This window comes from Myotis davidii, unplaced genomic scaffold (assembly GCF_000327345.1).
Source record: "Myotis davidii unplaced genomic scaffold, ASM32734v1 scaffold49, whole genome shotgun sequence".
NCBI lineage: Eukaryota > Metazoa > Chordata > Mammalia > Chiroptera > Vespertilionidae > Myotis > Myotis davidii.
In genome coordinates this window covers 5453797-5470792 of record NW_006300375.1, presented here as the reverse complement: position 1 = coordinate 5470792, position 16996 = coordinate 5453797, and the positions used below count along the sequence as shown (strand labels likewise).

The 16996-nt window shown below is 42.0% G+C and overlaps 1 protein-coding gene across 1 annotated transcript in view; it reads left to right on the top strand.

Moving 5' to 3' along the window:
- The window catches only part of CNTNAP2 (contactin associated protein-like 2), a 1235176-nt gene that overhangs the window by 1108737 nt on the left and 109443 nt on the right, over positions 1–16996 (top strand). Inside the window, exons 18-19 of the mRNA XM_015572712.1 lie at positions 1269–1505; positions 9336–9469. Of these exons, the coding sequence (XP_015428198.1) occupies positions 1269–1505; positions 9336–9469 (371 nt within the window). The remainder of the gene's footprint in view (positions 1–1268; positions 1506–9335; positions 9470–16996) is intronic.

Genomic DNA, 16996 nt, shown 5'->3' with positions numbered 1-16996 from the left:
ACTGGGCTAAGTGTTATACTTTGATAATTTAATCCTCATAACAACCTGTGTGGCCCCATTTTTCAGAGAAGGAAACTGAGGTTTAGAGAGTTTCAAGCCATAGACCAAGTTAGCACCCTTGGTTAGCATCAAGGCCAAGATTCATCCACAGGAGTCTGACTCCAGGCTTTGCTAGACTATTTAACAAGAAGAAACTTCAAAATTCCCAGATGAAAGAACCCTTTTCAAGTGTGTCCCTCCTATTTATTATAATATAGAGTGCATTTCACAAAATATATTCTGTGTAGTGTTGATTTAGTGGGATGAGAATAATGGGTTCCATAGGCAAAGAAGTTTGAGAAATGCTTTCTGAAGGGTATGTGTACAGGGCAATGAAACAGTAACTCTAAAAACCAAACAAGCCTCAGAAGAGTGCCTCAGTGTTTCACAGTGAGTCGGAGGTGATTTCAGAACATTCGGGATCAAACAGTGGGGAAAACTACAGCAGGAGCTGGTCTGCCAGGAAATGATTAAAAGCCAAGCAGTGCTGATTAGGCTGCAGGAAAAGACTGATGAAGGGTTAGTGACCTTTCTTCTAATTTCATCATAACAATAAGTACAATTTATTATGTGCAGATTACTTAAGTATCTTTTGTAATTTTCACTATTACGATCTCCCTTTCACAGATAAAATACTGAGTCCTAGAGAAGCTGCTGAAGTAGCTTCCCCTAAGGCCGCATAACTATTTAACGGCAATGCCGAATTTGAACCCAGTTCTACCGTCATGTCTTGTGATTTGAAACACTACCCACAAAGCTTCCAGGACTTGTGGTTTGCTCAGGGGCTCTCTGAGTGAGTGAATGTCCAAAGTGAAACCATCTCAAAGACTATACCCGGGAAAGCCTTGCATTGGTGATTCATGTTACAACACTGCCTTCATTTCGGTGCATCTCTTCAGCCTAAATTAGTTCTCTGGTCTGAGTACTAAACTGGAAGTTTCTTTCTGGCATTATTTACATTTCTTAATTGTACTATTATATTTTAAATTAACAGATCTCCACATTGTTGCATGATTCTTTTTTTTTTTTTGGATTTGTGTTGATGAGATGACATCCATCTGCCTAGAAGTGCACCCAGTCTGAGACCCTTCCTGGAGTCAGAGTGCGTCCTTGGTGAACTGCCTTAGTGGCCACTCTAAAACTAACAATTGACCAGAGTTTAAATTGTTGATGGTACCCACATCCAACTTCTCATTTTTCAATTTCCTCTTTCCTTTTCTTTTCAACAGATGTTGGTGCATTTTTTGAAGAAGGGATGTGGCTACGATACAACTTCCAGGCATCCGGGATCAGCGGCAAAGAGTCGGGCAGCAGATCGGAGAGCTCACCGGATCCACAGGGCCCACTGCCAGACCTGGCCCACGAGGAGATTCGGTTCAGCTTCAGTACCTCCAAGGCGCCCTGCATCCTCCTCTACGTCAGTTCTCTCACCACTGACTTCTTGGCGGTCCTCGTCAAACCCACCGGTAAGGACAAAGACAGCTAACCATTGACCTAAGCAGAGATGAGCTTTGAAGCAGTGAAATTAATTTTATATAAATCAATGAGTCATCCTGATTATGATAATGATCAATAGTTTCCTACAGAACATATATCTAGATGTTCAGTAGAATAGAGAACCAGAGAAATTTGCATTCCTAACCATTCTCAGGATTTCACATTCATAAAATATATCCCTAACATAAAGGTCACTTAAAACAGGGGTATATTTACATTTATAATATTGCGACCATCTTGATCTCTAGATATGCACTGAGCCAGAGAGGGTCAGACAGGTGGCTAAGACAGGCATCCTGGTGGCAATTTTGGGCATGGCCTTATGGCCTGACTTAGAGAGAAGTGTAAACCTTCCTAATGCGTATAAACTTGAGATCTAAGACACTTACAGATTTAAGATCACTTTTTTTCCTAATGAATATATTTTAGGTGTATCAAGGAGCGAATCTCTCTAACTCATTTCCCAGAGAGCTTGTGTAGCTGGCACTGTGGAGGTCCCTCTCTCATCGTCTTGCTCTTCAGTGGTTAGGCTCTGCAGCCTTCTTTGATGGTGACTGCAGGCAGTAACATCTGAAAGATCAAGGTCTTTTTCCAAGGGAACCAAGAATTATTATTAACATAATTCAGCTCGAGTTTTGAAAAATAGCAAATTCTTCAACTTGTTCTTTGGACAATACACTAAGTTTAAAAGATGGGTAAATAAATGCTAGGATTTTCCCTTTTAGAAATTACCCCTAAAATAATTAGCCAAAAATTAGATGGAAATTTAGCATGAAGGTGTCCATCATGGTGTTACCTCTAGGAATTAGAAAGGACTGAGAAGTTTAACTTGAGTAAAATTTTGGTTTGTGAAAGAGGGAATCACAATTTTATGCAATGTTATGTATCCATTAAGAGTTCTGTTCATAAAGAGTAATTAATGGCATGGAGAAAAATATTTTAGCAGTATCATGTTAAACCAAAAAAAAGGGGGCAAGATACAGTTTTGACTGTCCAATATCAGTCTAACTTTGTGAAAAATACTAGTATAGCCAGAAAAGCAATGTGAACCAGGTGTCCGTTTGGATGTTGTGCTGCTCCTGAGTAATACTCTTCTACACGCGTCAGTGCCCACACTGAGCAAGGATCCCTGTTCTAAATAGCAAAAATAATACAAGAACTCAGTGAGGAAGAAGGAAAAGGGACATAGCCCCTGCTTTCCAAGAGTTCATGAGTTAAGTTTACATCTCCTGGATCTGGCTAATAGATTTTTAACCCACTGATGTTGTCCAACTCAGTGGGCAGGGACAATGGTTCTCACATTTAGCTTGTCAAGAATTTAATGCACACAACCCAGTAGATGCTGTATTGTCTGTTCCTCAAGACATGGCCGTGCAAAAATGTGGTCCCCAACTGTATTCAGTAACTCAACAGCCAACACCCACCCTGAGAGCACACATGCTGGTGTTTGTGGGCATTCGTCACAGGCAAGGATTTTCATTTAATATCCGTCGCAGGCAAGGGTTTTCATTTAATAGTAAATTGATTTAATATCAGTGGCTACCATGGAATGATGCCCAAAGCATGCTAAGTGTTTCACAAGTATCCATTCCTTTAAACACACATCTTTGTGCCATAGACACTATTTTATCCCCTTTCTACAGGTGACCTGGGATACATAGGTTCAGTGACTTGCACACCCAGTGGGTGATGGCAAACCCAGGTTTCTAGGCCCGGATGCTGGTTCCAGGCCCAGAGCTCTGAGCTGCTCTCTCCACGCTGCAGAGACCGCAGGACCCTCTCAGTGCATTTGCAAAACATAGCCAGCTGGCTTCTGTCACCTTATCACAAGGCCATCCTCAAACTGCTGATGAAAATGTGGCTTTTTTACACTTCAAGTACTGACTTTTTTATTAACTGAGATATAAAGCAAAAAATTTTAAGGAAGTCATTTAGGGGAAAAAATCAATAAGGACCATGCCAAAATAATTTTTTAAAAAACTAAAATGTTTTAAATTAATGTCTTGGCACCCCTCTAACTCGACATAGTCGAGCTGTGTTCTCTTCACTGCTCCCCAGAGGCAGCTCCTCCCCCAGTTCTGACAGTGCTCTGACTCAGACACCCAGACTCACAGCCTGGTATCATCAATGCACATTCCACCCTTCCCCATCTTGTGGGCCCTCAGGCCAAACAGTCCTGTGGAGCTTGTGTTTGGGAGGCCACACCCAGCATCTTTAGCAGCCCTCGCCTCCCATAGGGCTCCTGGGACCCCGTTACCCCTTCATGGGACAGCAGGGCCCCTCCATGTGTCCACCAGGGTGCTCTGTCCCAACCCAGCTCTGCTTCCAGTCCCTTTCACCTTAACCTCCCACCACAGCCAGAGTGGGTCTTCCTTTATGCACAGTATCCCTATCATAGAAGGAGTAGTGCCTCCTTCTCCCCCCAAGACCACAGGAGAAATCCAAAATCCTGCAACCTTCCAACCGAGCCCTACCACCTGCCTCGTGGGGAAGAGCTCCAAGTGTGGAACCAGAATGCCAGGGTTTGAATTCAGAATCTGCCTTTGTGGGTCGTGAGATGCAAGTTTCCTATCTGTAAAATACTGTCTGCCGCATAGGGTGTTGTGAAAATCAATGTGTAAAGCACTTATTGCATGTAAATGTCAGAGGTTATTATTATCCACATCCACTGTCTTGTCACACATTCAGTGACAAAGGAATTTGTTCTACCCCAAGGGCTCTGTGGGCATCTGTGTTCCTGCCCATTCCATTCCCTTTTTTGGAAAAGCCCCGTCTTTTTCTCTGGTCTAAGACCTGCCTTTCTTTTTTCTTTTATTTTCTCTCTTTTTTTTCCAATTACAGTTCACATTCAATATCAGTTTGTATCTGTTTCAGGTATACAGCTTGATAGCTAGATAATCACATACTTTACAAAGTGTTCCTCCCAGTATTTCAATGTAGACCCAGGTCAAGTCTCATCTCCTTGCAGTGACGACTCCTTACTTTAAACTCCTGTTACTCTTATTTTCAATGTCATCTGCTTGGCACTTAGTGCCCTGTGTTGCTATCTGTCTTTGTTATAAGGACTCCCTGTCTTCCCAGCCCACAATAGGTGCCAGTATGTGAGTGTTTACAATGACAGTGGTGGCGACCAGGAGAGAGTAAATCTGGAAAGCACGTGAGTGGCGGAAGCCAGTGCAGGAGCAGTTCCTTAATGCTGCTATCATGCCCTCAGGAGATGAACACTTACGAATATTTTATTTTAATGAACAAATATTAATATTTCTCCCTATCATATTGTACTTCTCTTATGCTATTATTTGAAAGCAATCAATACAGCATTTGAACTTTATTATTCAAGAATATTGCTATTACGGTTTATAGATATTCATTATATATAATATAAAGATCCAACTCATCTTTTTTCTCAAAGCAAATAATTTCTGTTGCCATTGAGGGAAGCAGTTATAGACATCTTAAATCATATTTGCAAAGTTCAAGAAAGAGAAAAATAATTTTAAAAAACCACAACTGAATACTGATTTGAATGAGCTGGGGAACTTAAAGGGACCAACAGCAGAGAGAGTAGAGAGGAGAATGTCCAGTTTTTTGCATAATTACTGGTCCCTCTGAGCTCTGGCCGTCAAAGGCAGAGCCGTCTTTTACTTCTCTCTGTCTTCCCAGACCCAGGCACAGCCTGGCACACACTGGGGAACTGGGGCTGGTTGTATGAGAAGTGACTCAACACTTAGAGAAAAACAGACCCTGAAAAATTGGATTCACCAGTGCTCTGCACTTCACTAAATAAATGTTTTCTGAAGAAATGAATAAATAAGTGATGAATGAATGCAGCTACATGTTTAAGAAAGTTGGCTGAGATTATACAAGGTTAAAGCACCGGAAGGAAAGGGGAGTCAAGACAATCAACTTTCGGCATGTTGCTCAAGTAACCGCCTGCTCGTCTCCTTCACTCTGAAATATAGATTATTTTTAATGCTGTTAGGATAAAGGAAAAATAGGGTAAAACACTGAAGAATGGGGAAGAGAAGCAGGAAAAGGAAGCAGCATATTCAAAGGTCCTGAGGTAGGAAGGAGAATTTAATTTCTAGGGCATATGAGAAGTTGAAGGTAACAAATGTTAAAAGTGAGAAGGTAAATGGTATGATTTGAAAATAAAGTAACAGGCAGAACTCAGATCAGACAGGGCATCATAAGGTACATTAAGAATGTATGTCTTGCCCTAACCAGTTTGGCTCAGGGGGATAGAGCGTCAGCCTGCAGACTGAAGGGTCCCAGGTTCAATTCTGGTCAAGGGCATCTACCTTGGTTGCGGGCACATCCCCAGTAGGAGGTGTGCAGGAGGCAGCTGGTCAATGTTTCTCTCTCATCGGTGTTTCTAACTCTCTCTCTCCCTTCCTCTCTGTAAAAAATCAATAAAATGTATATTTATTTTTAAATAATGTATGTCTTCATCTTATGAGCAACTGGAAGACTTTGAAGAATGTTAAGTAAGCCATTGAAAGAATCAATTATGCATTTTGAAAAGACCTCTCTGCAGAGAAAACGTGGGAAAGAAAAAAGCACAGAAGCAGGGAGATCATCATTCATTCATTCATTCAATAAATATTTATTCACACCTACCAAGTATCAGACATTATACTCTACATTGGAATAATATCATAAATAATATATACAAAAGTCCTTGCTCTCATAAAACTTACATTTGAGCGGAAAAACACAGACAATAAAATAAGGACAATATGTAGTACATTGTATTATAAGAACTATAATAGGGGAAAAAATAAGGCAGAAAAGGGAGGGCCTGACCAACAGAAAGGCGTGGGTAAATTCTGCTTTTAATGAAAAAAACCACAGAAATAATCACTAAGAAGATGATATTTGAGCAAAGACCTCAAGGGGGTGAGAAGTCAGCCAGACAGATTACTGTGGGGTGAGCATCCTAGATGAAAGAATCAGCAAGTGCAGAGGTCCGGAGGCAGGAATATGCTGGCTTCTAGAGAAACAGCAAGGAGGCTACAGTGAGCAAGGAGGGGAATAATAAGAGATTATGTCAGAAGTGATAGTGGAAGATCATATAGGGCCTAGAGAGCCATTATGAAAACTCCCATTTTTACTACAGGTGAGATAGGAGGAAGGCATTGGAAGGTTCTGAGCAGGGGATCACTTGAAGTATCAGGTGGAGAGGAGACGGGTCTGTGAGGGGCAGAGACCAGGGTGGGGAAGGTGAGGGTAGTGCAGAATCAAGAGGTTAGCATGGAGGCTAGTACAGTAATTCAGGCCAAATATGGTGGTGGCTTGGTCTGAGGGTAGGAATCCTATCTAATAAAAGACAAAAAGGGTAATTGACCGGACCTTCGCTACGCTTCCCATTGGCTAATCAGGGTGATATGCAAATTAACCGCCAACAAAGATGGCGGTTGGCAGCCACGCAGCTGAAGCGAGCAGGAGGCTTGCTTGCTCCAGTGATGGAGAAAGCCAAGGTTCCCCGCTTGCCGCGGCCCAGCTCTGAGCCCTGAAAGCAACTAAGTTTCGATTATAGAAGCTAAACAAACCCCAGATACCTACTTTCAGCTGGCTGTGGCCATGGAGCTGGAACGAGTAGGAGCAGGCTCTTAGCTCCAGTGACGGCAACATAGTTTCAATTATAGAAGGTAAATAAATCCCAGAATAAAAAGAAAAGAAAAAAAGGAAAGGCTGGGAGCTTCAGTTGCTGGCCAGCCTGAAAACAACCCTCAGCCCCTCACCCAGGCTGGCCAGGCACCCCAGCGGGACCCCCACCCTGATCCGGGACACCCTTCAAGTGGATATCCCCTGAGGGCTTCCAGGCTGCCAGAGGGATGTCTGATTGCCAGCTTAGGTGCGATTCCCCCGGGGAGCAGGCCTAAGCCAGCAGGTGGTCATCCCCCGAGGGGTCCCAGACTGTGAGAGGGCACAGGCCGGGCTGAGGGACCCCTCCTCCCCTGAGTGCACAAATTTTTGTGCACCGGGCCTCTAGTGGTGATTATAAAAAGCAATAAGATTTGAGGTATATTTTGAAGAGCCAAGATTTGCTGACAGACCATACAAGTAATCTAGAAGGAAGAGGGGAGTTGGATCTTTTGGCAGGAGTAGCTGGAGGGATGAAGGAAAATGTGTGGAAAATTGCAGTGGAATATTTGGGGTCTGGGGGTGGGGGTTTGGTAAGATCAAGAGTCGGATTTTGCATCCATTGTGTTTGAGATGTCAATAAGAGAATGGGAAGAGCAGAGAAACAGGGGACTCACTGGAGAGTGAGGTGAGGTCAAGTTAGTCACTGATATGGAGTGGCCCACACAAGGCACCAGGGCCGAGGGTTTCTGATGGAGCTGAGATAGCAGAGGAGTAGTTCTTATGTGTTTCACATGGGGCATTCCAAGCACCGTGGAGCCCCTGTGGGTACAGAGATGAAGAAGAATGGGGAAATTTAGACACATTTCATAGATGAAAACCAACAATGTTTGATTGAAATGCTGTGAGCAAAGGGATCTAGAGTAAATACTAAGGTAAATCTCAGAACTAGTGAAGGTTTGTTGAATTCGCTTTGAAAGCAAAAATAGGAAATGCAATTCATTCTTGATTGTCCTAATGAACGTTTCTTTCAACTCTGGGAACTTGGCAGAATATTTTAAGTAGCACTTGTAATGCTGGAATGCCTAGATGAGGAAAGGCAGCATTTAGAAACTATTGCATTTATTTGTGTATATATTAGAGCATGAGAAATATCTGGAAGGTGATATGGCCAGAGAGTTAGAGTTGTTATCCTGGGATGGTGAGGTTTCCAATGACTTTATTTTTTTATTTCTGTGTACTAAATTTTAATTATTATGTTTTATTTCACAACTTAAAAATCAGAATATCAGTTGTGTTCCTGTAGAAGGTGCATGAGAGAGGCCACAAGGAATCCATGAGGTGATTTGCAATTGGTCAGACTCCATGTTTTAACCTCAGAGATGTTAGCTATTAAAATGAAGATTCCAATTTGAGTGAAAAATGAGATAAAAATATTGGTCTTTAAAAATCATAAATAAGACATAAAAGTAATGTTTGCCATGCAGATTAATTAAAAACAGATCTAGAATATTACATGAGTCTTCTTGAATATTGTTTGTCATTATTGGGAAGAAACAAGGAGGGGAAAAAAGAATAATTCATCCAGTCAAAGTGAGCTTTCACAGAGGGGACCAGGACCCAGGGCCCGGGAAGCCCACCATTTCCTTTGTTTTGCATTTGGATTGAAGCAATCTCTAACCTCAAATAAAAGTAATTGCTTTGCTCCCTTAGTGTCAGCAAAGCCACCCCAAATCCCATATGTTTATCTTTTATAAGTTATGTTTGTTTTTAATACTGTATGCTCATGATTCTTTCATACTCCAAATGGCATGCTTTGCCGATGCTGTGAGACTGTCCCTGTACCCTGCATTTATTTTTTACTTCAGAGTATTTTGTGGGCCTCCACATTCCTATATTGTATATATTTTCATTATTCCTTCCCAGGCACACTCCCATCTTGGATCATTTTATACCTTTTGCTGCTTCAACTTTGAGATCATGGTCACTGATGGCTCACTGTTGGTAGATCGTAAACCCGAGGTGCCAGGTGTCGTTAACCCTCATGTGCCTCGGAGCTAGTGACTCAGAATTCAGAATGGCAGATGTAATTGATGGACATCAAAGGAGGAAGCAGGGTTCAATGCAAACCTAAGTGTCAAGGATTGGGAGAAGTTTTATTAAAATGAAACCTGGAAAAAAATTACTGAGTTTTTTTCCTATCCCTTATATAGGAAACTTACAGATTCGCTACAACCTGGGTGGCACCAGAGAGCCATATAATATCGATGTGGACCACAGGAACGTGGCCAATGGACAACCCCACAGTGTGAACATCACCCGTCACGAGAAGACCATACTGCTCAAGGTATTCATATGTGTGCATATCAATTGTATATGATATAGTATGATAACCTCTGTAATACTTGGCCATTGGTTTTATTTGGTTTTGTTTTGGAGGTGGGGCAGATGGAAGAAATGCATGCTCATACTTTCTCCTACAGATTCCTAATTAGTGAAGTAGAAAGATACATAATTCTTCTAGCAAAGACAACTGATGTTAATGAAATTTCATAGGGAGAAGCTAGAATAAATGTTGACTCTGTATATTCTCGTAGCTTTCCTCCTGTGGTCCACACAGCCATCAGTCTACTGAAGCGGTTCTCAACCTGTGGGTTGAAACCCCTTTGGGGGTCGAACAACCCTTTCACAGGGGTCGCCTAAGACCATCAGAAAACACATATATAATTATATATTGTTTTTGTGATTAATCACTATGCTTTAATTATGTTCAATTTGTAACGATGAAAATACATCCTGCATATCAGATATTTACATTATGATTCATAACAGTAGCAAAATTACAGTTATGAAATAGCTATGAAAATAATTTTATGGTTGGGGGTCACCACAACATGAGGAACTGTATTAAAGGGCCGTGGCATTAGGAAGGTTGAGAACCACTGGCTACTGTTTTTCTTCACGACACCATCTTTTTCCTCCATGCGCTCGGATGTCTGAGGCTTAACGCATTCCCAGCAAAGGCTACTGTGGTTTATCTGACCTATTTCCTTCACTCTTCCGACATGATATGCATAACTGTATTTTTTTGTCTCTGTGGATGCTTTGTCTTAAAAATCTTCAGAACACAAACCTTCCACAGAATCTCAGACCCTACTTGTAGACTCTTAGCACACAAAGGGATGGTTTTATCATGACACTTGAATTTTATGTCAGGTTCATTGTATTATCCCTACTCCTACCACCGATTTTTACAATAAAGAAACCAGCCTGGGAGGCACCATGAATAAAACAGAGCATGAAGAGGTCTCCCTGGGAACCAAGCCAAAAGATCAAGGATGGGAACTGTCACTGCCTTCGCTAGGAGTTCAGAATAGATACCTGTCGGCAGGAAGAACTGCGGGGGTGCTGTTCTGTCAGTGGAGTGGAGTGTCCTCTGGCAGGGGTTCAGCCGCCTCTCGGACCTCGTTCAGATTCGGCTACTTGCCGAGGGAAGTGCAGGTTGTAAGAAAAGGCGCAGCCCTGTCTCTTTCTGAGCACAGATGGATGTCAAATTCATAACTTGATATGGAGTTTATGCTTGGCCTATAGTCATCAATGCTTGAGGGTATTTTCAGGATAGGTCTTTCCTAGGAAAAAATGACAACAGGAAGTTACAGCTTATTGTGCAGTCAAACGTAGTATAAATAAGGTGACTTCACAGTGACAGACAGAGTCTCTGTGCCTAGCTAAGTGCCTGGCACATAGTAGGTCCTGCAAATTATTTACTAAGTAAGCCAAGCCCATCTGTATCCATAACTCCTGGTTCATAGCACTTTATCAACATTGTGTTTATTGGCTTTTCATTGGAGACATTCTCTTGTTTTAAACCATGCCATCTGTCATCTCTTTTGAAGTAAGTGATTTATCTTGCCATTTTACCATTGCAAAATAATATTAAAAGATAAAAAGAGCTCAGTAATTGACTCTAAAGACAGTATAACAGAGGAGACCTGCCACAGCTGTAGACTCATGCAAGGCTAACCCTCACTCTCTCCAAGAAAATGCCTGTTTATTAGATGAGCCCTATGGGTTACAGAACCACAGGCAAAGATGAGGATGGGGTGAGTGGGAGTAAGGGTAGAGGGATAGGCTAAATAATTCCATTTCTGGATATATTTCCCAAAATGAGAGTTTGGAGTTAGGGTAGATTAAGAAGGACTTCCTTCTGGTACATTCCATTAAGTCCTGCATGCCCCACACTGGGGATTGAGCCCACAACCCAGGCATGTGCTCTGACCGGGAATTAAACTATGACCTCCTGGTTCATAGGTCAGTGTTCAACCACTAAGCCACGCTGTCTGGGCTAACCAGCAACTCTTTAAGAACAAATATCAGCTTAATCAGAGCGGCAGTCTGCCACAGCAAATTAGAACGGGGCAGACTGTTTTCAGAACCTGGGGCTTTAGCACCTGGAAAGCCAGGGAAATTCGGATAGTGGATAAGACAGACAGCTGAGAACCCAGGGAACTGAGGAGACCCTGGAAAGAGTCTGTTCCCATTGTTCAGGGTTATTTGGTTGCCAGTAACCAAAGACCGATTCAAAATTCATTTGTAGGAAGAATTCCTGAAGTCAGTCCTGGAATTTAAGAAAGAGAAAACCAAAATGTTAGAAGAGATTCCAGGGGAGCAGAAGGAGCAAAACAAAGACTAGAATGCCATTGAAGCCTCTCTCTCTCTCCACCCCTATTCCTCTCTCCCTTCCGCACTCCCACCCTCATCATCTCTGCTTGTCCATCCCTCTGTGAGGACTGCATGAATACCTCTCACTGCAGCCTCCATCCTTCACATATTCCCAGACACAGGCTCACATCTTCCTGGTTTTGCTAACAGAGAAAGGCTCTAGTTTCTTGGTTCTCTTTTTTAAACCCCAGGGACAGTCCTGGCTTGGGTCACATGCTGGCCCTTTTGCAGGGACAATGACTGGTAGCCCCTAATCAAATCTCATGACTAGAGTGGGGAGTTGGGGAGAATCCTCCAAGAGAACAGAGCCACAGCCCCAGAGAAAGGAAACAAGATTGCTATGGAAAGCATGGGCTGTTCAGTGCTCTGAGGTCAGGGAAGAGAGTGTAGAACAAAGTCTGCCATAGGAATCACACCCAGAGTATTGGAAAGCCCTGCTCTCTGTCCTCCTTCTGTAAACAATGCCGTGCAATTGCACTGAGATTTCCGAACGTGTTTAGAAAGCCAGATGTCTCAACACGCTTGAATTCATCTGGGAAAGACTTTGTGGTCAGAGTGCTTTGTTGTTCTCAGCCCAGCCTCTCAGTGCTAGCCCAGATCGCACATGGAGGCGCTGTGGGTGGTGAAAACATCACCAGGTAGTTGGGTCAGACCAGTCCTGGGTTCAGCAACCTCAGTATTCCAGAGGGAGATCGCAATAGAATATTCAGGAGTTTTCCAGGAGTGTCTTTTCAGAGTCTAGCTCTCCACTGATTGATTGGTCAGTGCCAGGGCATGGGGTCATTATCCTATGCAACTGATCCTGAGGTCACCTGTGTGGTTACTTGTCTGATTTTGTTGCTTTTCTGGTCCTGGAGCTGAAGTACAACTGAGTCCTAGATGTTATCTCTAGGGAGGAAATGTCAGGGGATCCAAACCGAAGGACCAGCAATATGCTAGGGAGAGAGGTCCACCCTACAGTTATCCTATGTTGCTAGGGAGAGAGGTCCACCCTACAGTTATCCTTTGTTAGGCACCTGGGACTTTCCATCCTGGTGACCTTCTGCGTAGGGGAGGAAAATTCACTCTGGGAGCAAGGTCCCACCCTACAATTTATTGTTCATTGCTAGGCACCTGGGGCTTTCCATCCTGGTGACCTTCTGCACCTAGCCCGTCACCCTTGCTCTGCTCATGTCTGTCAACTGCCTAGCACAAAGGTAGAGATGGTGGAAGAAGAAAAGATGTGGCTCCTCTGTGGAAAAGTAGGTCAGGCCAGCTCCTGCCCTTCCTTATTTCAGGCAGGGAGGCCTTGCAGAGCACGGGAGTCATCCCAAAAGGACCTTTAGAACTCTAAAAACTTTGATTTATTTTTCCTGAAACATCTTGAGAACTTCTACAACCTTAAGGATGTATGGAGAGAGATACAATAAAATGTTAATTACAACTACTTCTGTGTAAAGGGGTTGCAAATAGTTTAATTTCCTCTAGAGCAGCAGTTCTCAACCTGTGGGTCGCGACCCCTTTGGAGGTCAAATGACCCTTTCACAGGGGTTGCCTAAGACCATCGGAAAACACATATATAATTACATATTGCTTTTATGATTAATCACTATGCTTTAATTATGTTCAATTTGTAACAATGAAATTGGGGGTCACCACAACATGAGGAACTGTATTAAAGGGTTGCGGCATTAGGAAGGTTGAGAACCACTGCTCTAGAGTTTTCTATATTCCCTCATTGTCTACTAGAAGCATATGTTGCATTTTATAATCAAACAAAAATATAAAGCATCCATATATCCTCAACCTATTCCCCAGTTACAGTAAAATAAAATGACACAGATATTTAAATAATGTCAAAGTAACATGTACGTTTAATCAAAGAACAGAAGGCTAATTCAAAGATGAGTTTTAAAGTACTATAGAATAATGTCTTTGGAATTAAGGTGAAATTTTATACATTTATATATACTCAGATATCCTATAATTTAGATACTGTTTATCTGTGTTTATGATGTTTTTAAAAGCAGATTTACTTGCCTAGCAGGGTTTGACCAAAGCTAACATGAAGCTAATTTGCATTCCCTGAGCACACACCCTGGTGCTGAGCACTTGAGGGAAATTGACCTTGGGTAAAACATTTGCTTCCAAAAAACAACGTGCCTCATCTCCACATAGATAATGAAGAACTGGTTCCAGGAGTTGTCAGACACCAGCATGAACCAGAACCCGTGACAACCCTCAAGTGGCATCATTTGTGAAAACTCACAGTTGCACCAGGGATAATAGCTAAAGGCTTAATGCCAGTCAAAATGTAAAACAAACCCCGGGAGGCAGAGAGCACCTGAAAAAGTACTGTACATGATGAAAAATCATGCTGATTAGCATGCATCCAAGAGCTGAACATCACAATGACTAATTTCAACATCTTGTATCACAAATCCTTTCTTTCTATTCTCCTTTCTTCCTGCTATCCATGGCGTTTTTCTTCTTTGTTCCCTTTTATCCCAACCACATTGCACAAAGGATCTAAGGTTTATAGGGGAACATAAAATGAAATTGAAAATTAAAGTAAGTCACAAAAAGTAGGGCTCCAAGACAAGAGGAAAATAGATCGTATTTACCCAGGTCATAGTTCTCACCCATGTGGGTAAATTTGCCCCTGAACTTCTTCGTGGCCAGAAGTACACAACCCATGAGGATAAAACATACCAGCGCCTCCAAGAACTGAAACTTTTCTCACTCTATCCTTATTTTTATTTTTTAGCAGCATGGATAATATTCACTGACATAGAAAGCTGCCCATAGCATGGTCCACTTAGGCAATCTCACACTGTGATAAGAGCTCACTTACATCGATGCTTACCATGTTCCAGGCACTCCACTAAGCACATTATACACATTCTTCCATTTAGCCCTCACAAAGCATGATGTGAAACTCGCCAATAGAAAGCAGTAAGTAGCAAAAGCATGGTTGAACCTAGGTGTATTGCACTTAGAAGTTTACTCAGGCTCTCATCACTACCTAATAGATATCTGGAAGGAAGGTCATAAAACTTTCAAAGTGGATACCACTGGCCAGTAAAAAGTGAGTGATGCTGGTAGTGGTGGAAATGTTACTATTACTATAAAAATAGTTCAAAAATTTGTAAAAGCATAGAGAAAAATAAATGCACACCTATGTAGCCACCCCCAAAACATTACAAATCTTGGCATTTTGCTCTATTTCTTCAGATTTTTTTAAAATGCAGTGATAGTTAAGACCCTTCATCCTCCTTGTCACATAGTGAGCCCAAGTAAGAAAGCAGACAATGTCTTTAACAACATTTCTGCAACAACATTTTTCACAAGAATCATTAGGAAAGTCAAGCGTAACTTAAAAATGGATTTCATCCCAAACAATTTCACAGGCAGTGGATGGGGGAAAAGGGCTGAAATGGTACAGCTTTCTGATATTCTGGCCTAGTCTAAGGATAAAACTAACTCAAAAAAATTGAATAAGTTGTATGTTATTTGAATGACTATAACATATCTTTTGGGGTTTTCATGGAAGTTAGACAACAGAGAGTTCAGAGATATGTTCTCTGGCACAAATACTTAGAACCTATATTTTCTAAAAATCAAATGTGCTTATGGTAAGGGTATATTATTTTGGCTTTCATTAAACTAGAGGGCCATTCCATTTTTACCAAGAAGATGGTCACAGATTTCCTGCAAGCAAAAGAAGGACTTTCTTTAGAAAATCTTTCAAGTCCCCAGGAACAATGACTAGGTTCCCAAATTCTTCTACCACCTAGACTATGACCAGTTATTTTCACCAGGAATTTTCAAAACAAACTAGAGGCCCGGTGCATGAAATTCATGCACGGGTACAGTCCCTAGGCCTGGCCTGTGATCAGGGCCATCTTCCCCAGCTGCCTGCCCCCACTGCCACCCACTCTCAGTACCCCTTTGCCATTGGGTGATCAGAGCCTGACAGCCGGGGGAAGGGACCAAGAGGTGGTCAGTGTGCCTCAAAGTAACTGGTCCAGTGGTCGTTCTGCTGTTGTGGTCAATTTGCATATTACCCTTTTATTATATAGGATATTCAAAAAAATTCACTGACTTCTCTTAAAATAAAGATAATTATTTATTACCTGCTATTAATCAGAATTTCAACCAGATTGTGTAAAAATAGTTGCATCAATGGCTAATCAAGCTATGTATTGAGTATGAATCCTAAAAATGTTCAGAGAATTATTACCCACAGCAACAACAGTGTGTGCTAAATGCTAGGGATAGAGGAAATATACAAGAATTATGGTAAAAACAGTTGCTCTGACAAGTTAACCCTGAAATCTCAATGACTCATCCAAATAAAAGTCTGTCTTATATCAGATATCATTTTAGAAAAGAAAAGTCTTGCAGTCTCTAGCAGGGAGGAAATCACACTGGGTAGGCATTCTGAGATCCTAGCATGGCCACCAATCCTCTCATATCCCTTGGCAGTGGTCTGTTTCCTTGATTCAGTCAAATTCTTGTCCATTACTTGCCTGGCTCTCCATGGAGCCATACTCTGGGAGGCTCTTCCTCTTCCAAGATCTGCCATGGCCACCGCTGAATGGAGTGTTCAGATGATGTCTTCCTTGAAGCTGTGTAGCCCTGAAGGTCCGTTTCCTACAGTTTTCAATTATACTAAGGGTTGTTTTATACTCTCAAGCCCTTTATAGGTTAGACCTCTTTCTAGTCTCTTTTCCAGAATAATACCTTCAAAACCTGAGTTGGTTTCTGATCTATTTGTTGGAATCAATTTTGTGTAGATACACCCTACATTTCTTCCTAGATGCACATCTTCGACCCACATAATCATTTGCTTCCAAGTGCCCATGCCTCTCTTTCAAGGTCATGGCAGCTCCCTTGAGGCCACCTGAAACAAAAGGCTTGGGTGAAAAGGAAAGACTCTTAATTTTAACCTCACCCACGGGGCTGAGTCAGTTTGCTGAGCTAAGAAATCTTAACATGGCTTTGTTAGTCAAAAATGTTGGCAGTTTTATTTCTTACTCTCTGGTGAAGGCTCAAAAATTTTGGTCTTTTCTCTAGGCCCTTTCACCAATATTTGGAAACTGGCCAGTTCTTTTTTTAACTCATTTCTCTCTTGACATAAGCATCCAAAAGAAGCTAACACACATGCGTT